Source organism: Ochotona princeps, chromosome 13, assembly GCF_030435755.1.
Source record: "Ochotona princeps isolate mOchPri1 chromosome 13, mOchPri1.hap1, whole genome shotgun sequence".
NCBI classification, from domain to species: domain Eukaryota; kingdom Metazoa; phylum Chordata; class Mammalia; order Lagomorpha; family Ochotonidae; genus Ochotona; species Ochotona princeps.
The window spans coordinates 45,038,451-45,062,097 of record NC_080844.1 but is presented as its reverse complement, the minus strand read 5'-3'; the positions used below and the strand labels follow the sequence as shown (position 1 = coordinate 45,062,097).

The following is a 23,647-nucleotide window of genomic DNA, read 5'->3' as shown; positions in this document are numbered from 1 at the left end:
ACCCAGCTGTGACCACTGTGACCATTTAGAAGGTGAAGCAGTGGTTGGAAGATCCCTTCTGTCTCCCTTTCTCTCTGCAACTCCGGCTTTCAAATAAATAAATAAGTCTTAAAAAGAAGATTGCACACTCCCAGGCTTTACCCTCAAAATCCTATGTTTTTTTTGGCCTGATCTAGAATAGGGTCTAGAAGTATACTTGTCTATAAAGCTCCCCTGGTAATTTGAGAACCATGGTAAGAAAAGGAGCAGACTGGGCCTGGCGGCATGGCCTAGCGGCTAAAGTCCTCACCTTGAAAGCCCCGGGATCCCATATGGGCGCCGGTTCTAATCCCAGCAGCTCCACTTCCCATCCAGCTCCCTGCTTGTGGCCTGGGAAGGCAGTTGAGGACGGCCCAATGCACTGGGACACTGCACCCGTGTGGGAGACCCGGAAGAGGTTCCTGGTTCCCGGCTTCGGATCGGCGCGCACCGGCCCGTTGCAGCTCACTTGGGGAGTGAATCATCGGATGGAAGATCTTCCTCTCTGTCTCTCCTCTCTGTATATCTGGCTGTAATAAAAAATGAATAAATCTTTAAAAAAAAAAAAGAAAGAAAAGGAGCAGACTGATATGTACTGTCTACTTTTCACAGAAATCCTCACAAAATGGTGGCAGGGACTGTTTCTAGTCCTGGCCCCTGAACTCACTGCAAGGCCTTTTACTCTGGAGAGAACTTTCTAGAATTAAGGCCAGCATTAGGGAAGGAATGAGTTTTGCTCCCTGCTTTCTTCGATGGTGTTCCTGGTTACTACACTGTAGAGCATCTAGGAAGGTTCAACAGGCTGGGCACCACCTAAGGAGAGAGATGGCAGCGCAGACTCAGTTTCTAAGAGTGGCTCATTCATTACATATTCACGCAAATAAAGTTGACTGAGAATTTACAATTTTCCAAGTTCTCTGCTATTCTGAGAATAAAACTGTGTAAGGGATGTTGCATGGCTTTTGTCCTGGTATTTGTTAGTTAAGCTGCCACAGAGACAATCTCAGCCCGTACTGCTTTGATTTCTGGCTGTTCCACTTCTGACCCAGCTTCCTACTAATACACCCTGGGAGGCAACAGATGATGGTTCAAGCGCTTCAATTCCTGCTACTTGTGTAGGAGACCCATATGGAGTTCCAGGCTCCTTGCTTGGGCCCAGCCCAACTTGGCTGTTGCAGGCATTTTGAGAAGTGAAGCATGGTTGGAAGACTCACTTTCTTTCTCTGCATTTCAAGTAAACAAACATAAGTAAATAAACAAACAAGCAAACATTTTTTTAAATACTCCTCTCTCTGATGGGACTTGCTATTGGTTACAGAGACATAAGTTAGAAGCCATGCAAAACTACAGTAATATAAACTATAAAAGAGAATACCTGAGGCATATACTGGGAGGATGATCAGGTTGGGGAGATGATGCCAATAATGTCTGAAGCAGGGAATGAAGATATTATAACTAAGATAGCAATTCCTCAAAGTCAAAATAAGGTTTTGATGAATAATTACCTACATGACAAATAGAATGTTTTTTTAAAAGATTTATTCAGTTTATTACAGCCAGATATACACAGAGGAGGAGAGACAGAGAGGAAGATCCTCCGTCCGATGATTCACTCCCCAAGTGAGCCGCAACGGGCCGGTGCGCGCCGATCCGAAGCCGGGAACCTGGAACCTCTTCCAGGTCTCCCAAGCGGGTGCAGTGTCCCAATGCATTGGACTGTCCTCAACTGCTTTCCCAGGCCACAAGCAGGGAGCTGGATGGGAAGTGGAGCCCCTGGGATTAGAACCGGCGCCCATATGGGATCCCAGGGCTCTCAAGGCGGGGACTAAAGCCGCTAGGCCATGCCGCCAGGCCCGACAAATAGAATGTTAATGAACCATACCCTTAAGAGATGGATGAGGCATTTGAAAACATTGTAAATTATATCATGGATAGTTAACTGACTCTCAGCTTTTGATAAGTGAAATAGAGTTCATATCAATTCTGTTTCAATTAGAAAATATATATTGATGTGAATGCCATGGAGACTTTGACATAAATAAATAAATGAGATTTTGCCAACTCTGCCATTCGATTTTCCTATTTCATACATTTTGTTACAGGATTAGAAACCATCTCATTTGCAAAAGGATGCCATGACTCATTGGCATAGCCATTGTCTCTATCTCTGGAAATGTCACCCGAAAGATTTTACCAGGGGCCAGCATTGTGGTGCAGTGGTTTAAGCTGCTGCCTGCAATGCCAGCACACACATTAGCACTGGTTGAAATCCCCATGGCTCCAATTCTAATCCAGTTCCCTGCTAATGTGCCTGGAAAGACAAATGAAGATGGCCCAAGTGTTGGACACCTGTCACCCATGTAGGAGACCCGGATGGAGTTGGTGACCATGGCTTCTGCCTCGCCAGGCCCCAGCCGTTTGAGGAGTGAGCCAGCAGGCAAAAGATTGCTCTGCTTGTCTCTCCCTCTTTGTCTTTAAGTCTGTCCCTCATATGAATAAATAAATCTTGGAAAAAATTTTCACCAAAACTTGTCAGGTGATGACTAATTGTTCTTGTTACTATTTCATTAAAAACATTTTTATTTTGAGCTAAAATTAGATGAAATTTAACTTAGAAACTCCATAAAATTGGAATCTGTGCATTTTACAACTTTCTTGTTGATTGTGAACAAATCCCTATGTCAATTATTTAGATCATTTTAAAGCACTTTAGAAGATATCATAAATGGAAAGAAATTACTATTGTAAAAATACTATATAGTAAGCTTAAAATTATATGTTAGAACGTAACAGGATACATCAACATTCGAGCAGAAATAAGTTTTAAGTGATCAGTGGTTTCTTAAAGGTCAGATCCTTCCAGTCTACATTGTATTTATAGAATATTTTGTCTTTCTTGTTGGTCAACAGGTGCTTGACAGAAAAAGAATAAAAAGAAGAGAAGGTATTCTGAAACCAGTAGATACAGGCTTAAAAACACGAATAAAAAATAATTGTTTGGGGGTTGTACAATTAATAAGCTCCTATTAAGATAAAATGACTATGAAATAAATGAATAAAATTGGCAGTGATAACATTTATGTCTAGATAACTAGAGATTTACTAAATCAACTATTTTCCCCTAACTCTCTCTCTGCATATACATGTATATAAATACGAAACTTAATTTCAGTAAGAATATGAAATAAACCAAGACTTTCTACAGGACAAAAACAGTGAAGCTCTAATAATTTTTCTAGATTTTTATTTGTGAGTCCTAAATGATGAGGCTTATTTCTTAGATAAAAATTGGCAGTTTTCATTGTGCTTTAAGATACCAGTCCTAACGCCTAATCCCCTGCCTGCAAGCTTTGGCATCCCATACGGGCACTGGCTCATGTCCTAACTGCTCCACTTCTCATCCAGATTCCTGCTTACGGCCTAGGAAAGCAGTGGAGGATGGCCAAAACCTTGGGACCTGCAGCCATGTGAGAGACCCAGAGGAAGCTCCTGGGTCTTGGCTTCAGATTGGCCCAGCTCTGGCCACTGGGGTCCTTTGGGTTATGAACCAGCAGATAAAGATTTCCCTTTCTCTGGGCCTTTTCCCTTTCTTTCTTTGCTTTTTTTTTTTTTTTTTTTAAGATTTTTTTTAAAGTTTTTTTTTTTTTTAAATTGGAAGGCAGATTTACAGAGAGAAAAAGCGACTGAGAAACATCTCCCATCATTTTTTCACTCCCAAGTGGTCAAAATGGCCAGAGCTGAGCTGATTCGAAGCCAGGTGCCAGGAGGCTCCTCCATGTATTCCACATTGTGCAGATGCAGGGTCCCAAGGCTGTAGGATGTCCTCTGCTTTCCAAGACCACAAACGGAGGAATGGGCAGGAAGTGGAACAGCTGGGACTCAAACCAGAGCCCATATGGGATCCTGGTGCTTGAAGGGAGGGGATTAGTCTATCAAGCCATTGAGCTGTTGATTCACTCCCCAAGTGGCCGCAATGGCCGGAGCTGTGCCAATCTGAAGCCAAGAGCCAGGAACCCCATGTGGTCTCCCATGTGGTCTTCCAGGTCTCCCATGTGGGTGCAGGATCCCAAGGCTTTGGGCCATTCTCAACTGTTTTCCCAGGCCACAGGCAAGAAGCTGTATGAGAAGTTGGGCCAATGGGATTAGAATTGGCACCCAGGGATCCCAGCTCATGCACAGTGAGGACTTTAGTTGCTAGGCTATGGCACAGGCCCTGCAGATATTTTTGTCAGGCTGTCTCCCAAGTTGGCTGGTCTAGAGCTGTTCTTTTAGTTGCAGAGGTATGTGAGAGGATATTCTCCAGGGTACTATCCAGTTTCTCCATTTTTTAAAATTGAGGTAGAATTCATATAACATAACCGGTTTAAAATGAACATCTTGGTGGCACTGAGTTCATTCACAAAGTTGTGCAATCACAGTATGTTGCTAACCAAATTCTAATACATTTCATCACTCCAAATGGAATGCCCATACTTGTTCAGCAGTTAGTCCCACTCCCTGCTCCCTATAATCCTAGACCACCAGTGTACCAATATGCATTCTGTCTCCACAGGCACACCTATGCTGGATATTCCACCTAAGTGGACTGGTACCTAACTGAATCTGGCTGCCTCTACTTGAGGTTTTCAAGGTTCACTCGCGTTAGAGCCTATGCCAGTACTTCATTCATTTTTGTGCCTACATTATAGTCATTTCATATATATTTTTATATATAATTGCATATATAAAATTTATCCGTCCTTGTGTGATGAGCAGATGGACACTTGGACTGTTTCCACATTTTGTCTGCGGATTGAGGTGCTGTTACAAACATGCAGGTACACATGCTTATCTGAATCCCTATTTTCAGTTCTTTTCGGATGCATTCCTAAAATTGTTATATCATGTGGTGAGCATATGCTTCACATTTCAATGCCACCACCAAACTGTTGTCCATAGGGGGTGAATGAGTTTGCATTCCCACCAACCATTTCCCCACATTCTCTGTGGTTGCTACATTTCAGCTATGCTTACGTTTATTGATTATAGATATCCTAGTGAGTATAAGGTGGTATAACTGATAATCTTTTGGTAAGGGAAAATGAAAATGGGTAACTGTTCAAGAAAATATAAAATATGAATTTACTTTTGATATTGCTTCCTTTTAGTTAAAAGGACTAGTTCAATGGCTCAACTAGTTAATCCTCTGTCTACAGTTCCATATGGGTACCAGTTCTTGTCCCAGTTGCTCCACTTTCTATTCAGCTCCCTTCTTATGGCCTGGGAAAGCAGAGGAGGATGACCCAATGCCTTGGGATCCTGCATCCATGTGGGAGACACAGAAGAAGCTCCTGGTTCCTAGCTTTGGACTGGCTCATCTCTGACCATTGCGGCCATTTGGGGAGTGAACCAGTAAATGGAAGAACTTTCTCTTTTGTCTCCTTTTTTCTTTCCAACAATAACAAAAAGAACAATAACAAAATAACAACAATAACAAAAAGAAATCTTAAAAAAAATAGTGATTTGTGAAGCAGTTAAACATATATTTTCTCTATACTTTCAGAAATAATGTGAAACATATGGAAAAATGAGGAACAGCCTAGAATTACACACTTCCTTGTTTCTTTTTTACTGACAAAGGGTTTTCTTCATATATTTTTTATTGTAGTTGAAAGGCAAAAAGTTAGAGAAATAGATGGGCATAGAAATTTTCCATCTACTGGTTCATTCTCCAAAAGTCCGTAATAGCCAGGGGTGGGCCAGGCTGAAGCCAGGAGTCAGAAACCCAATCTGGGCCTCACATATGAGTAGCAGGAACCCAAGTACTTGAGCCTGTATCTGTTACCTCCCAGGGTACACATTAGCAGGAAGTTGTTCCTGAAGCAGAGCCAGGACTTTGAACCTAGGGACTCCAATATGAGATGCAGATGTCCTAAGCAGCAGGTTAGCCACTGGGCCAAACCCTCAGGCCACTTTGGTTTTGATAACAAAAGGGAAAGCTGCCTTTTATACCTCATCACTACTTCCCAGCATGAACCTAAATTGTGACAATTTTATCCCCGAGACAGATAAAGCACAGGACTTGCCTTGCATGTGCCACCTTAAGGCTCTACCCATCACTTTCAATCTTTTGTTATGCTCTCTTGGCTTTCCTGTCAGGGCAATCACCCTTAGAAGTAAAATTTTTAAGATTTATTTATTTTTATGGGAAAAGCAGATTTACAGAAAGGAGGAGAGACAGAGAGAAAGATCATCCATCTGTTGGTTCATTCCCCAAGTGGCCACAATGGCTGGGGCTGAGCCCATCCAAAGCCAGGAGCCAAGAACTTCCGCTGGGTCTCCCACATGGAGTTCAGGGTCCCAAAGCTTTTGGGCCATCCTCCACTGTTTTCCCAGTCAAAAGCAGAGAGCTGGATGGGAAGTGAAGCAGCCGGGGCAAGAACCAGCGCCCATATGAAATCCTAGTGCTTGCGAGGGGAGGATTTAGACATTGAACCATCATACCAGGCCCAGATTTTCTTCGACAATGGGCAGGGGCTGGAATGGGTGGTATAGTTAACTAAAGACCCACTCTTGCACTGTCCTCTACAAACATACACATAATAGATCACAAGGTCCATGTTTCACCCTTCACAGAAACATACAGAAGTCAGAAAAAAACAGGAAGTCTACAGTTTTACTTCTATTGACTGAGGCTTGACCTACACCAGAATTGTCTTAACAACTTGGACACTTTTATGATCTGGGGACCTGGGGAATGAGCCACAGTAAGACAGAGGATGGGTGAGATCATATCTTTTTTTTTTTTTTTTTTTTTTTTTGTAAGGTGGGAGGACAGATTAGGCAAGGGGGGAAGAAAAACACTATCTCAAATTGCTTTTGCAACAGATCAATTGGAAAGAATACATGCAGATGTAGAGTAACAAAATAACTCCTTGATAACTTGTTATCCACATATCCCTTGGAAAGTCTTCCTGTACACATGATCACATGATTCAGGTGGAAGACTGTTGAAATCCATGACACTATCTCCTCAACCTTTTAGTCCTTGTTTTGATGGTCCGGGGAGTTCCTGCTGCACTCAGGCCCATTCTTCCTCATTTAGGAATCAGTTTCTCTTTAAGTGGCTCTAAAGAAATCAGTCTTTTCTTCAAGTACAGCTGGTGGAATCAATCTCACTGAAATTTTTTACTTTCATTGTAATGGAAAGGCACAGAGTAACATCTAGACTTCAGATCTTCCATCTGCTGAGTCTCACCCTAAATGCCCTCAACAACCAGGACTTAGCCACATCAAAGGCCCAGGACTCAGCCCAGGTCTCCCACACAAGTGTCAGGAATGCAAGTACCTGAGACATCATCTACTGCCTCCTCCAGTGCACATTAGGAGAAAACTGGATCAGAAACAGGGCAGCCATATTCCCCCACTACAGACATATTTCTCTCCTCTCCTTCCCTCCCTGACCCTCCATCACTAGCCCCGACCAGAGGCCCACATGGGTCTGCAATCCACATCCCCTCACTGCTGAAAGGATCACTCAAAAAAAAAAAATAATAATAATAATGGTTAAAATGAACAAATAAAAGAAATGGGGTAGCCAGGAATGAAACGGTGCCCTCCAATATGAGATGAGGGCATCCCAAGCTACAACCTAACCACTATGCCAAAAACTTACCTCTCCATCTTGATACTGCACTCAATCCGCATGTCACCTATGCTGGCAGTTCAGGAAAACAGGCTACTACAAGCCAGAAGCTAAAGCAGGGTCCATTTTGGACCTTCAAGAATGAGAGTTTTAAGGCAGTTGTTGTTGCATACTGGGCTAAATTAGTGCCAGTGTGCCATATGGATACCAGTTTGTGTGCCAGTTGCTCCATATCAAATCTAGCTCCTGCTTGTGGACTGGGAAATCAACAGATAGTGGCCTGAGTCTTTGGGTCCCTGTACCCATGTGGGAGAACCAGAGGAGGCTCCAGGCTCCTGGCTTAGGATCAGATCAGTGTTGTCTGTTGCAGTCACTTGGGGAGTGAACCAGTGGATGGAAAATCTCTCTCTCTCTGCTGCGCTCTGTAACTGCCTTTCAAAGAAAAATAAGTATTTTTTAAAACAAGAATTTTAAAAAGAACAAAGAAATAATCCAGGAAGAGTAAATATTGCCTGGAATCTAAATTCAGCTGCTGTTACCAATATCCAGATAAACAGCAATTACTTAAACAAGTTCTCTCAGGCCTGAACATGAGTAGCTAGAGGGAAGAGGCAGCTCCATGGTATTAAGGACACAGGTTTCTTCTCCTGCCACCTACTAAGGTACAGATCTGACCTTGTGGCCAAAAATGGCTGACATTGCTTGAATCTATTATATTTGATGAGGAAGGAAAAAATAAGCAAGAGAAAGATATACCCTCTTTTTTTTTTTTTAAGATTTTATTATTATTATTGGAAAGCCGGATATACACAGAGGAGGAGAGACAGAGAGGAAGATCTTCCATCCGATGTTTCACTCCCCAAGTGAGCCGCAACGGGCCGGTATGTGCCAATCCGATGCCGGGACCAGGAACCTCTTCCGGGTCTCCCACGTGGGTGCAGGGTCCCAATGCATTGGACTGTCCTCAACTGCTTTCCCAGGCCACAAGCAGGGAGCTGGATGGGAAGTGGAGCTGCTGGGATTAGAACCGGCGCCCATATGGGATCCTGGGGCTTTCAAGGCGAGAACTTTAGCCACTAGGCCACGTCGCCAGGCCAGATATACCCTTTTCTTTTAAAAGTAAAACTCAGGCTAGTTCATGCACCATCTTCATTCATCTCCTGTTAGATAGACCTTAGTGACACAGCCAATGCTAACTGCAAGGAAGGTGGAAGAAACATGGGTTCTACCTGAGAAGCCACATGCCCCACTAACACCCGGGGTTTCTACCACGAAAACAGTAAGACTTGATATTGAGGCAACTAGCAGTATTACAGGTAGATGGAGGAAACACCAAGAAACAGAAGGAGGATGTGGAAGCCAACTGTCCTGGGAAGATAAGAAAGTCAAACAATCCTTGACTGGAGAGTGCAGGTACAGGAAACCACTGAGTTTCTAAAGAATAACAACAAAAAGCTGCTGGTGTGTTTACTGTTATTGTTTAGGAAGGCTTGGTGCTACTTAGATATAGGATAATGCACCTGGGTGTGTGTGTACGTGTGATGAGGGGAGTTCATCAGGTTGTCAAGATGGATTGGTTCTTGTTATACAAAATATGGTTCAGGCAGCCGGCAAGGTATCGTGGCTCTGGCAAAGCAGACAAATCTGACCCTGTAATGCCAGAATCCCATATGGGCACAGGTTTGTGTCCTAGCTGCTCCATTTCTCATTCACCTCTGGCTAATGGCTTGAGAGTGGAAGATGGTTCAAGTGTGTGGGCCGCTGTTATTCATGTGGGAGACCTGGGCAAAGCTCCTGGCGCTTAGTTTTAGCCTGGCTCAGTCTGGGGCGTGAGTCAGTGGATGAATGATCTCTCTCGCTCTCTAACGGTTTCAAATAAGTAAATATATCAAATATATTACACATATTTATATTTTATATATATATATATATATATATATATATAGTCCAGAACTGGGTACTATGGAGTGGCAAGCTAATCCTCTCTCTGTGGTGGTACCAGCAAATCATATGGATGCCAGGTCAAATCCTGACTCTGTCACTTCCAATCCAGCTCCCTATTAATGGCCTGGGAAAGCAACAGAGGATGGTCCTAGGCCTTGGGTCCTTGCATCTGTGCGGGAGACTGGGAAGAAGCAGCTGGCTCCTGGCTTTGGATCAGCCCAGCTCTGGCCATTGTGACCACTGGGGAGTGAACCAATGGAAGAAAGATCTTTCTCTGGGTTTCCTTCCTTCTCTGTAACTCTGCCTTTCATACATAGATACATACATGTATACACACACACATACATAATACAGTCTCTGCAGCACACGGAAACTTCTCAGAAATGCAAATCACAAGCCTCTGCTGAGACTTTCAGAATTATCATCTGCCTCTTAACCAATGCTCCAGGTGACGATATCACACTGTAGTCTTGGCAGCACTGGCTGGATCACACTATCATAAGGAGCAGTCCCAAAAATTCTGCATCTTAAAGAAACAAAGATCTGGGACCGGCGCAGTAGCCTAGTGGCTGAAGTTCTCGCCTTGCATGCACCAGGAGGGTGGCCTGGGAAAGTAGTTGAGGACCTTCCAAAGCCTTGGGACCTTACATTCACCTGGGAAACCCAGCAGGGGCTCCGGGCTCCTGGCTTCAGATCGGCACAGCTCTGACTGTTGTGGTCAATTGGGGAGTTAATCAACGGACAGATCTTCCTCTCTTGTCTCTCCTCCTCTCTGTATATCTGATTTCCCAATAAAAATAAATCTTTTTTAAAAAGCAAAGACTTACTTCTTCATACCACAAGTTCACCCAGGAACAGGGGAGATAGCAAGTAGGGGTCTCTCCTTCGCATTCCCCTCACTGGGCCCAAGCTGATGGAGTCCCGTGTGAACATCAGTAGTCATGTGGCATGGGAAGGGGATGCACAGCTCTTGCACCTCCTGCATATTTCACTGACCAAAGCAAATGCCATGGCTAGACCATCCTCTACGACATGGGAAGCAGAATCCCACAATGGACCCGGAAGGAGGACAGACAAGACCCCGGGGAAGGTATGGGAGCCTAGTGACCCAGGGACGTTTCTGGAAGCCATTACAACACAGATGAAGTCATCAGATTCAAGAAAAGAATGTCAATGGGAAGGAAAAAAAAAAAAAGCTTAAGGGGAGAAAGCAAAGTCATTACTGGAGACAACTGGTAGAAAAGAGAATTAGCACTCCAGCAGGACTGAGCCGGTTTCTCAGGGATGAGCTGCAGAAGGAAGACACACATGCCATATGGGACTCCACAAGTCACCGTGGAAGCTCAGAAGTTACATGCAAAATTTCATGTGTGTCATATAGGGAGTGAGGTGGGAGAAAAGAATCTGTATTTTCATGAGTTATCAAAAGGTCGTGACCCAAAGGTTATTAACTACTGCTAAGGAGAACAGGTGAATTAAAAAAAAAAAAAAAAAAAAACGGGGTTGTGGGGCGGGAGTTACCAATCTAAAAATTAAAACAATAGTGGCCCAGGGAAATGCAAAGCTTCTGAGAGAAGAAAAACCTCTTCCCTATTTCAGGAAGCCCTGTTAACGGATGAGAGCTCACAATTGCATCATTAAGTCAGCTGGGTGGCAAAGACGGCGCTGCAGCGAGCAGGCAGGCTTGCACAAACTCGCTCTGAAGCCCTGCCGCGCCTCAGCCTGCCCGGCTTGACAGCCAGCGAGCGACCCTCTTCATTCTCCGGCCAGCCGAATGTCACGCACGGACTGGGCTCTGTGTCATCTCAGGGACAAGGCGCCGAGGTTTCCGCACCAAAGTGCGCCCGAGCTGGACCACAGTTGCCGTTCTTCCCCGCTGCCTTAGACTCCCCTCCCCAGCCTCAAACTCTCGGCCTTTGGCCCAGCGCCAAGCCTCAGCCCGGCTCGCCGAAAACCCGCTCATTCATTCAGTGAATGCACGTGGTTCACTCAGCGACCTCAGGGATCCAACCAAGCGCCTGGAGTCGGAGAAGCCCCTGGTCCTAGGGGAGTCAGCCCTTCCAGACCCGACCGGTGTCTAACGGGGCTGCCAGCCCGGGCAGCCCCGGCCAACATGTCGCAACCGCCTCCCAGATGGACACGCAGTCGGTGCCAGGGGATGCCCGGGCCGCCCGGCTCCGCCTCCCGCGCGCCACCAGATTCCGCGCGAACAGTGTCGGGGAACTCAGGGCGCGCGGGCAGTAACGGCATCCGCCGGCGGTTTGACCTTGAAGACTTGGGCCCCGCCCCGCCCCCAGTGCCACTCGGCTGCCCACAGGACCCGCAGCGCCCGCAGCTCCCCGGGCGTCAGTCAGGAGCTCCGAGTTGGGCCCCTCAGAGTCCCCGGGGCGCTCGGCTCGCTCGCTCGCTCGCTCTCGGCAGCCAATCGGAGGCCGACGTGACGAGGGCCAATGGCCGCGGCCAAAGTATCAAGAGTGGTTGAACCTATCAAAGTTCAGCCTTAAGTTTTTCCCGCCCTCTCTGAAAAGTCGGAGGCGGGTTGATCTTACCTGTCTGCCAATCACTGGCCAATAAACAAGAAGATTCCAAGATCAAAGGGGAAAGGGTGGCCTCTGGATGGTATCAACGCCTCCGGGAGGCTGAGTGACAGGCAACTCCGCTAATCGCACAGACCTATTTTCCTAACGCAAGGTAAGGGGTGGAGCTAGCGTAGTATCCTCGCCAATGGTTGGCCGGGGGGCGTGTCCGTGAGGGCCAAGCGGGAGCCGGAGGCCCCGGGCTCTCCGGGCCGCGCCTGAGGCGGACACGACGGGGCCCGGGGGCGGCGGCGGCGGCGGGGGCGGCGGCGGCGGCGGTGGCGGCGGCAGCGGCGGGGGTGGGCGCCGCAGCTGGCCCGGTTGGATGGAGTTGGAGGGGCGGGGCGCTGGCAGAGTGGCGGGGGGGCCGGCCTCTGGGCCCGGGCGGAGTCCCGGGGAATCGACGCTGCTGGACGGGTGGCTGCAGCGGGGCGTGGGCCGGGGGGCCGGTGGCGGCGGGGAGGCCGGGGCCTGCAGGCCCCCGGTACGTCAGGATCCGGACGCGGGTCCGGACTACGAGGCGCTGCCAGCCGGAACCACTGTCACCACGCACATGGTGGCGGGCGCCGTGGCGGGGATCCTGGAGCATTGCGTGATGTACCCCGTTGACTGCGTCAAGGTGAGACCTGCACCTAGCTCCGAACCCGACCTGGGGCTGACCTGACCCGTTGGGAGTCCCCGTGCGGAGCCAGGATCCCGGCCGAGAGCCTCCCGGGCTCCCGCCACTACCACCAGATCGGAATCGATACTGCGTACCAAGCAAGGTCCTGTTTCTAGCGCCAGTGAGATCTGAATCGGCACACAGGACCGAAAAATCTGTCAGCCAAAGCCTTGGATCCCAGCTGGGACTAAACAGATAGGGTGGGCTGGGGGATCCCGAAGCGCAGGTAAGTGCTACCAACTGCATGAAGGTGATGCCAGTGGGCGTCCATCGGAGCCCAGACCGGACCCCTCAGCTCGCTGGCGTAGACCAGGTGTCTGGATCTCTGTTGGATAAGGACTTGGATGTTGTGAGTGGCTGGGAGTCATGTTGCAGTCGGAGTGGAGGTCCAGACTGGAAGTAAGACTGGCAAAAGGAAACTTTCAGTTTCTCCTCGCAGTGTAAAAGTGTGGTCTCCCACTTACTTCCGGAATAGGAAAATAGCCGGGATCAGGAGTGTGTGTGTGTGTGTGTGTGTGCGCGCGCGCGTGCGCGTGCTTGCAGCCGCCAAGCCAGAGAGATGAAAACAGGCAGTTTATGCCTTAGTCCACCTGAAGCAAAACGAAGAAGGGCAGTGTGACCGTATTGGAAAAGGAAGGGTAAAGGAAGTGCAATGAGAGCAACGTGAGGACGCAATTGCTATGCAAGTCATCTAATTGTATCTACCACCCTGCAGGAGGATGAATGGATTCAGAAAGTCTGATCTTTCTGCAGAGCCAGGGGAAGGAGGGGACTGACCAGTGTGCTTGACAGTTCTTATTTTTCTGCAACAGTGAAGGTGAGGGCTTGATTGAGGAAGAGGTAAGCTCGCCCAAGGACACCTATAACATAATGACAGACCAGTGCCTCCTTTGGGTGTTGAATAGTCAATATCCCAACAGATGTCATAAATTCAAAAGGAGGATAGTAGCAATTTTGAAAATGCAAAGATCTCTTTCATGCCTCTCCCTCCCCCTTCACGAGGCACGTGGATGAGGAAATCAGGAAAGTCCTTCACAGAACTTTGCAAGTGTCACTGAGTTGGCAGGAGTATTCTGGCTAACTGTCCCCAAGGGCCAAACCCCATGAAAATTAGCTGAATGGATATTAGAATTTTAAATGCCCTTATCAAAGTGAAAAAATAGAAATCAACAGTAAATCCCATGGGAGAGAAGCAACTATTGAAATGTAAGATGATTACTTTGAAATGAAAAGGATTCAGAATGTTATCTCAATTATGTAACGCCCTCTGAGTTGAATGGACTATGAGTTGCTAAAACTACAGATGCAAGAATTACTATGATCTAGTTACAGATAACCGCACTTGAATTGCACTATGAGTCAAGTACAGGATATAGGGTGCCATGTTTCAGGATAATCAAACTAAGCAATCAGGGGAAATTCTCATGGCTTGATAAATACAATGTGAAAGTAATACGGTGTATTAACGCGGAATGACTTAGATGACTAAAATTGTCAATGTAATTGTTGCAACATTGTTGAATGAGAGGCTGTCTCTTTGCTCCTTATATTTTCAGCATGACATTAATTCCTCCATTTTAGAGATACCTTTTGAACATTTGGGTACATGTTCTTAACGGGGGCAAGCCTTTGTCCTGTGATAAGGTGGAGCTGATTTTGTAGTGTCAGAAACAACTAAGAATCAGATCTGTGAAGATGGGAGATGACCGTGACTAGTCTTGTTTGGCGTCAGCGATGGGATGGGCCTGGAAAGCAAGGGCATTGCTTTGCTTCCCTGGCCTATAAACCCGGACAGCTGAACTGTTTTGCATAACCACAGCAGTGCTGGGAGCACTGCTGGGATCTGGCACCTCCAGCCTTCCAAGGTAACTGCTTGTGAATAGTTGCTCATTTACATGAGCTTTGGAAATTGGTTTTTATTTTTTGTTTTGTTTTTAGAAATGAGTCATGTGACCCTATAACCAGACCTCAAAACCTGACATTAAAGAAACAATGGTTTGATCTGGAGGAAAGAATCTCCGGACTACACACACTGATGTCAGAAGAATCATCTTCACTTGCTGTGAATGCTAAAATTAAAATGATGAGAAGGAACGTCTAGGAGAAGCCAGTGCTAATTTGGCTTTTGTGCAGACAAGAAAGTAAAACTCAAATCTCTTCCTTCAGGAGGGACTTCTAAGTTCATGCCTCCCCTGGTAGTTAGTCTCTCTCTCTCTTTTTAGCCATAAGGAACTCGGCCCCAGCTCACCCTGAGCGAGGAGGCAGGTATCCATGTTGGAGCCTAGAGAGTGAACTCAATATTTGCAAATGAAAGCTGACATTGCCTGTTGGCATGCAAGCCTGTGTATTCCCAGCCACTTATCAGGGTCAAGTTGACTTAAATTATCCTTGGGAGGGACTATGAGAAGTCAGCATAGCCATGCTAGGTCATGGTTATTCAAGCAGAGATTTCCATGGTCATAGGAGGGAGGATTAGAAACCCAGATAACCTCCAGTTTGCTTTTCTGGGCCTCTAAGACAAGCATTCGGTTCAATCTGTAATGGGCAGGCTGTGCAACCCCAGGCAGTCAGAATCTTCCTGAAAATCTGGCCAAGTCGCCACTTGTCACCAAGGGGCTATTTGGCAATTCTGTGGTGGTGAAGTGAATATCTATTTACAAACTAAGCCAAAGAAGAGAAGAGCAGAGGTCTTCTCCCAGCTTCAGATGTACGTGGTTATCTTTCTGAGCGTACACCCTTCAGTTAGGAAATGGAAACACTGCCTTGGTTTTCTTGCAGCTCACAATGCTAGTTAGTACTCAGTAGATGCTGTCTGTTCATACGGGCCGAGCACTGTCCAATGTGCCTCACAGATAGTTATTCAATTAATCCTTGAAACAAGTTCATGTAATAGACACCACTTTCCTCAGTTTATAGATGAAAAAAAGAAGTGCATGAGACGGTTAGATAGCTTGTCCAAGGTCATCGAGCCAGTCTTTCTTACTCCTAATCCTTCTGCAAAACCACTAGACTAAATTTTAAGAACAAAGCAAGAGGGTGGGTGTTTGGTGCCACAGTTAAGGCACTGCTTGGGACACTTGCATCCCACATAGGAGTGTCTGGGTTTAAATTCCAGCTCTGCTTCCTATCCCAGCTTCCTGCTGAGGTGCCACCTGGGAGCAGCAGGTGATGGCTCAAGTACTTGAGACCTTACCACTTATGTGGGAGACCTGGATTGAGTTTTGGATTTTTTGGCTTGGCCCTAGCCTTGCTATTGTGGACATTTGGGGAGATGGAAGAGGCAGGGGTGGACCGATGGCTGGAAGATCTCTGTCCCTGTTACTTTGTCTTTCAAATAAATTGAAAAACAAAACAAAAACAAAAGCACAAAGTTTCACAATTTTAGACTCATCCCTGAAAATATATGACCTTCAGATTAATACTGAACATGTAAATCATAGCCATAGAGAAACTTCAAATGAAAACAAACAAAATATGTATATATATTTATATTCGAACCTGACTTATTAGGGGCTAAGGACCAGTTTGTTGCCCGTGCATATTTGTAAAGTGACTGAGACAACAGACAGTGTTGCCATGAACTGGAAATCATTAGATATGAATATATCAAAATCGCATTGGAATGCAATAAAAGCATGATTTCTAGAATCTTATGAATCAGCAGTAGCTTTGCATGCCCTCACCCTCTCAGACCCCAGCAGCCCTCTGAGCCAGCCATTCTTGGAAGCTCGGAGAGGTGAAGTGGCACACCGAGGACCACGCACCTGGCAAAGCGCAGACTCAAGCCAGCCTCAGTACCAAACCACACACCTCCTCGTTAGTTCATGTGGTTCTTCTCCAAAGCCAGGCAGTGGTTTTTCATACTATCAGCTTTTTATCCATTCTTCCTTAGAGAATTCATCTTTCTTGGAAAGGCAGATTTAGTGCTCCACAGATTTAGGGCGCTACGTCCATTTTCATATTTGGCATAGGTTTTGCCCAGGTTCTTTCCACAGGGAGGTTGTCTTTGAGTTTGATTCACACATATGTGGAGAATGTCCAGCTTGCTCCCGGAGAGCAAAGGCCTCTGCAGACAGAGCTCCAGGACTGCCAGGAGTGCCGCTGACCGTGGCAGAGCAATGCCATTTTTCTTCTCCAGGAGATCGGTTTCCCACAAGCAGGGAAACATATTTGTTCAGCCCCCAAGAACCATTTATCTTGGTTTACTAGCTATCACCAACATAGATGCACAGTCTATAAAAATCTGCCTAGATGTATTTTATATCCTTGGGCGATTTGAAAGATTAGTAAGCACATCCTTTATTGAACATTCATGAACCTTTTTTTTTTTCTTCAAACTTGAAAAGAATCTGTCAAATTGTAATGAATGACACGGTGTGTTTCCGATTGAATTTCCAATAATTAACCTTTTAAACTTCCGATTGTTTGTTAGTAGGCAGGAGAAAATCATTCTAGAGGAACTTGGCCTTGCTCGCAGCTCACCGGAACCTGTTCATCTGGCTAGTTTGCTCTCATGATCTTGAGAAAAGTGTCACTGTTAGAGACCAGTTGGCTAGCAGCAAGGTCTGTGCTTTTAGCTCTGAATCAGTGGACATCACTTGCCCTGTTGGCTCACCAATGACCATTCTCGTTAGTGTTTAGCTACGTGACAAAAGAGTCATTCATTCATGCAGCAAAGAATTCCTAAGTGCCTACTGTGTGCCGGGTCCTGGACACTGATTTCATAGTAACCATTATAGTCTTCATGCTACTTGAACCTTGAAATTGGTCACTAGTAGAGATTTTCATAGAGACACACCCTTCAGGGAAGGACTGTGATTCGTGGAAGTGTTCCAAATAAGATTAAATCCCCTACTTCTAATAAAACTTCATCCAAATTGTCTCTCCATCATGGAATCCTGATTCTGAGGATTCTGTTTCACTGGAACCAATTTTCTTGGCTGATGCCACTTGGGGAGTTTGGTGCATTAAATCAGAAATCCGGAAGGCCCTTCAGTGATAGAGACAAATTTTGTTTCTAGCTAGATCCTCAGCACCTTCTTCCGCCGGAAAATGAGAGCAGCACACATTAGGAAGGCTGCTTCTGCCAAAGACTCTGGCAGTCCCAGCCATGATGGCCAGATAGTCTGAAAAGGTATTGAAAGATGAGCCACCATCTTATTAGTCAGTGTAGTGTGTGGTCTGGAAAGCAGAGCCAAGGTCAGGGTTTAGAAATAAAGCATCAGGCATGCTGTAGATAGTATGTACCTTAATAAAGAGCTGTCAGCCTGGGTTTAGGATGGCACAAAAACCACTTCTGAAACATGGGCGGGAGACTGGTCCCTGGAACTGTGAATCATGGTGACATTCCAGGACACTTAGCAAGTGGTGGTACTCAGGGAAAATGATGACATTTCACTCTTGAAATGACTAGGGAAAAGACAGGTCCCAGACTTGCAAGGATCAGATTTAGGTTTGGAAAGAAGTAAAGCTGGATGCCAGGCGCCACTCCCACAGATTGGCACGGTCCCACGTGGAGTTGCTGGCTAGTGTCCAAAGCCAGAGTATTGAGATTGGTTGAGAACTTGACCTCACTGACATTGCCCTTCTTACTGTGATTTCAGACCCGGATGCAGAGTCTGCAGCCCGACCCAGCAGCCCGCTATCGCAACGTGTTGGAGGCCCTCTGGAGGATTATAAGGACAGAGGGCCTGTGGAGGCCCATGCGGGGGCTGAACGTCACAGCCACAGGCGCAGGGCCTGCCCATGCCCTCTATTTCGCCTGCTACGAAAAGTTAAAAAAGACCTTGAGTGATGTAATCCACCCCGGGGGCAATAGCCATATTGCCAATGGTATTGAGCCTTCCTGCGCTGGTTCCCCTGCCCTCCCAACTCTTTGGGCTTTGCTGCTGTCGGGCCTCAGTATGACTGGGAGCGGAAGCCTTGGGCTGGGGTAGGCCATGTTACAGGGAGGGCCTTCCAATCTTGACGCTGTCAGACACTGGGCAACTTCTGTCCCACCCCTCCTCCAGGAAGCTTCAACAAAGGGGTACAACAGCCTCTCTTACCTACCAGTTTGACTTTCTTCTCACCTCGCTGGCCTCAACTTCTAACACCCCAGAAACGTGGAGATAAACACATACCCTGAACTACCCTAGTGGGTACTCCTTGGTAGTTGGGTGGTGTCCTGTTCCTCAGGGTCAGGATCGGAGGGGACCGAGTCACCCAAGGAAAGTGCCAGTGGAGCCTCGGCTCTCTTCGCCGCACCTTTTCAGGATCCCAGCTGACCACAGGAGTTGGTCTCATGGGGGGAATGCCAAAGCCTCCCCCAGGCGAATAGAGGTGGGTGGGAACAAGCAGGAACCAGCCAGTTGGAGGCTGTGTGGAAGGAAAGGAAGGGAAAGCAGCCTAGGGTTTCAGGATTGAAAACCACGTTGAGTATGGACAGGCTGAGGGCCAGCAGGCCTTGGAGGAAAGATCTAGATGGACACGTGTTCGCAGCAGGACGGAAGGTCAGATTTCTGTAGTGATGCTCTGACCACTTGCCTCCCCTGCCCCGAGTTCTCCCTCCGCTGGTGGCAACTGCTTCCAAGAAATCAGCCACATTTCTTTTCAGAATCACCTTCCTTCACAAATCCAGGCCGTTCTCTTTGATCCTTTTTGGCTTTCCCGTCACAGATGCGTGCTGCACATTGGTGACTTGATTAAGTTGGTGGGAACAAACGGCTTTCCTTGCTTGGGAAAGAAATTTGGGAGCAGTCCTGTCTTGTGGACTGTTGGCACTGCCTCTCCCCATTGGTTAAGCACAGCCGGGTCAGGGTGGAGGAGCATCCTCTTCCGGCTTCACGTGTGACGGTGGTTTTCTCATTTGCAGGTGCCGCGGGGTGTGTGGCCACATTACTGCACGATGCAGCCATGAATCCAGCAGAAGGTAATCTCAGCCTGATCTCACTGGCTGCTGCAGCCTCATCCCTGGGCTTTTCCTTCAAGATTGGAGAAAACCCAGGAACTCTACTGTTTTGGTGGGAAATCCTGCCATGTTGCTTCATCTTGTCACTAGAGGGCGCCCCCTCCGTGTTTTTAGAATTTAGGAATTACTACTCGCAGCCCCAAGAGAGGAAACACATTCTTTGAGATTTGTGGCAAAAGATAGGATTTCACTTGATCTGGTTTGAGACCTTTCCAGAAATGTCCTTTGTAGTACATTTAGAGTATTTCAGTTTTTTGCCTCAAAAAGGTGAAGATGGATTTTTGAAATGTAAAAATATCGCCTTCTTTTTAAAAACGATTTATTTTATTTTTATTGCAAAGTCAGATACACAGAGAGGAAGAGAGACAGAGAGGAAGATATTCCATCCACTGACTCACTCCCCAAGTCACCACAACGGCCGGAGCTGTGCCGATCCGAAGCCAGGAGCCTCTTCTAGGTCTCCTACACGAGTGCAGGGTCCCAAACCTTTGGACCGTCCTCAACTGCTTTCCCAGGCCACAAGCAGGGAACTGGATGGGAATCAGGGCCGCCGGGGCTAGAACCTGCACCCATATGGGATCCCGGGCGTTCAAGGTGAAGTCTTTTAGCCGCTGGGCTACCACACCAGGCCCAAAATGTTGCTTTTCTTATGGAATGAGGATAGTTGAGAAAGGAATGAAAGGTTGAATCACAGAACTCAGCCCCTACACCACTGCCTGGCTCTTGGCTTCTCAACTAGAACAAAGTTCTCCCAAAACATTCTCAGTGTAGCCAAACAAATGTAAGGGTTAGGGTAACCCGGTAACCGTGTCCAGTTCTGTGCCTGTCCGGGCAAGGCCATGGTGTGGAAAGAGCCAGAGCTAAGTTGACGGACACCTGGTTGTTCACTGGCAGAGGTGGGAGATGTCTGGAAGCTGAAGCGAGCCCCTGGCTCCGATCCTTGTTTTCTTTCTGGTAGCATTTGTCTCCCCTGCCCTCACCCCAGGAGGATGGCAGCCTCATGTCTTGACAGTGGGTGCCCTTGGCATCCAAGAGCAGGGCTGACGGGGCTCTGCGTTCATGACTGCTTCCACTGGGGCCAGGTCAGCCCTTGCTGGGAGCCGGGAAAGGGTCAGATGGCATTAGACAGGGCCTGGTTTCCAGGGGAGCCTCTGGAGATGCTAAAACCCTAGACACAGCCTGTGTGCCGATTGACCCATTTTACAGAAAGTCTTATGGGGTGCGGGTCCATTATCATTTGACTGTTTGCCAACACTCTGAGAAAGGTGAACTTGCCAGGTTAGCCAGCAGCTCACTCTTCTTTCTTCTCTCTCCATTGCCTTGGCTGGTCTGCTGATGTGGGACCTTGAACCTGGACACTATCACCGGCTGGTGGCTGTAACCCTTTCCTTCCTTCCTGGCTGATGACACTCCCAGTGGTCAAGCAGAGGATGCAGATGTACAACTCCCCATACCACCGGGTGACAGACTGTGTGCGGGCAGTGTGGCGGAACGAAGGGGCCGGGGCCTTTTACCGCAGCTACACCACCCAGCTGACCATGAACGTTCCCTTCCAAGCCATTCACTTCATGACCTACGAATTCCTGCAGGAGCACTTTAACCCCCAAAGACGGTACAACCCCACCTCCCACGTCCTCTCCGGAGCCTGCGCAGGAGCCGTCGCTGCCGCCGCCACTACCCCACTGGACGTTTGCAAAACACTGCTCAACACCCAGGAGTCCCTGGCCTGGAACTCGAACATTACAGGACACATCACAGGCATGGTTAATGCCTTCAGGACGGTCTACCAAGTGGGCGGCGTGACTGCCTACTTCCGAGGGGTGCAAGCTAGAGTCATATACCAGATCCCCTCCACAGCCATCGCGTGGTCTGTGTACGAGTTCTTCAAATACCTAATCACCAAACGGCAAGAAGAGTGGAGAGCAGGCAAGTGAAGGAACGCCGAATGAAGCCAGGGTTCAGACCACACCGCTGCCTTCCGCCCACGCCAGCTACATCCTCAGGTCTCCTGGCGTGTTGCAGCCTCGCCTGGAGTTGGAAGGAAAGGTCCAGGGCTCCCCCAGCCCGGCTACTGGTGGTTTGGCTGACGTCACTTCCTGCCAGCCCCTGTCCCCACCATCTCCTTGCAGGCCTGAAGCGGATGCAAGGCAGCCCCGCACTCAGACATCTCTCCATCGTGGGCCAGAGGGCCTGCTCCAGGCTGTTATGGAGGGTTAAGCAGCACTTCCCCCTGGTTCCTAATAAAACACCTCTAAGTTAAATGGTTTCAATAGGTTTGTCTTGCCAAAAGAGAAGCGAAATGCTCTCAGCTAAATAGAAAGGACCTAAAAGTGAAGGTTTGCTGAGTGTCTGTAGTTTTTGTTTGTGGCAAATGTCATGACCTTCCAGGATGAGACCCACTCCTTTTAGTAGGCTGTGAGAACTGTCCCTAGCGGCTGGGACAGTGGGCCTTGGGCAGACCCCCAGCTGTAAGGGGAGGCCTGACCACTCCTGCATCTCTCCTCGGGCATCGTGTGGCCCAGAAGAGGGACAAGTCATCCAGGCTGTGGTTCTCAGCTCTGCCCGTAGCAGGGTTCGCACATGGCACTGTGTTTTCTAACGTAGTTGCAAAATAAGTTTATTCAGTGAAGTTGCAAACCCTGAAGACTGGTTAATAACAACACGTGGCATTAGACTTTAGGCTTTTACAGGGTTTTAGCACACGCGCTTTCATTTGGTTCTCACACCATCCCTGAGGTAGGCAGTGCAGCTATCACGTCCATCTCACAGGCAGGGAAGCCCCTTCATCATGCAGAGTTGAGACCTCCACCCAGGTTTCAGCCCAGCAAGTGAATCTAACTGTGGCATCCTGCGCACAGGGAGTGAGCTGAAGGTGAATTCCCCACTCTACATCTGGAGACGCTCCCTGCCTGGTGATTTTTTTCTGGCTTAGAGACTTAGAGATGGGGCTTTAGCCATGCTTTGGGTGTCAGTCTGTTCCTTTTGATGCTTTTTAATTTTAAAAAATTTTCATTTGAAAGGCAGAGAGAAAAAGATCTTCCATCTGCTGGTTCACTGTCCAAATGCCCATTTCCAGGGCTGGGCCTGAAGCTGGGAGCCAGGAACTCCATCTGGATCTTCCTGACGGGTGCAGAGACCCAGGCAGTTGAACCTTCACCTGCTTCTTCCAGAAGACCAAGGACTTGAACCAGGTGCTCCAACATGAGATTTGGGCATTCTAAAAGGCAAATAAGTGAAGGCGGCACAGGAATGTTCCAGGCGAAGATTCTGAGACAAGAAAGGGATCTGGGTTCAGGCTGCAAGTGCACAGGGAGGCTGGAGACAATCAGGGCAAGGCCTGCAGCCAGAGCCCCGAGCAGACTGGGCCTTCAAAGCCGCACTAGGCAGTTCAGAGTTTATCCCAAAGGCGATGGGGAAACATTACCAGGGATTTAAGCAGAGGTGTGGTGTGATTCCATTTAGAATTTCAACAGCTCACTATGCTCTCTGGAGAAGGGATTAGAGGAGCAAGATCAGACAGGCCAGGCAGCCTGAGCAGGAGGCTGCTGCTGTAATCCAAACAACTGCACGGTGGTCCGAGCAGGCCCGCGGCAGGGAGCCGGGAGCCATGTTAGGGCTGTCAAAGCAATAGTACTCGATTACAGAATACATCTTGTTCCCCTTGCACCTGACAGCTCTTCAAGTGTCTACAGAGAATTGTGTCTGAATGGACTTCGGAAAAAGCCAGCAGGGTCTCCTGTTCCAAGCGAGCCTGCCTCTCAGATTTAGCAATGGCGAGATGTTACTGTTGCCAAGCAGTAGTTCACAGAGTTTGACTCATTGGTGGAGTAAAAAGCATGATGATAACACAGGGTGGTTGTGAGGCAGGAGGTGGG

The 23,647-nt window shown here is 47.6% G+C and overlaps 1 protein-coding gene and 1 long non-coding RNA gene across 7 annotated transcripts; one reads left to right on the top strand and one right to left on the bottom strand.

Annotated features, from left to right (window-relative positions):
- Positions 1–688: 688 nt before the first annotated feature.
- On the bottom strand, positions 689–11,820 carry LOC131481694 (uncharacterized). The gene is made up of 3 exons (XR_009246514.1): positions 11,658–11,820; positions 10,241–10,366; positions 689–1,523 (listed from the first exon to the last, which is right to left on the bottom strand). It is a non-coding gene; the product is annotated as an uncharacterized LOC131481694 (long non-coding RNA).
- Positions 11,821–12,015: 195 nt separating this feature from the next.
- Positions 12,016–22,033, top strand: SLC25A28 (solute carrier family 25 member 28). Of its 6 annotated transcripts, XM_058671608.1 has the most exons (5): positions 12,664–12,781; positions 13,539–13,663; positions 18,427–18,655; positions 19,677–19,733; positions 21,189–22,033. In XM_058671608.1, exons 3-5 carry the CDS (start codon positions 18,433–18,435, stop codon positions 21,704–21,706), a joined length of 798 nt encoding a protein of 265 aa, XP_058527591.1. In that variant the 5' UTR covers positions 12,664–12,781; positions 13,539–13,663; positions 18,427–18,432; the 3' UTR covers positions 21,707–22,033. The 6 variants fall into 6 exon arrangements, with proteins under 6 accessions (XP_058527590.1, XP_004580028.2, XP_058527591.1 ...); XM_058671607.1 differs by lacking the exons at positions 12,664–12,781; positions 13,539–13,663 and adding an exon at positions 12,016–12,277; XM_004579971.3 differs by lacking the exon at positions 13,539–13,663 and having other exon boundaries at positions 12,363–12,781.
- Positions 22,034–23,647: the final 1,614 nt, after the last annotated feature.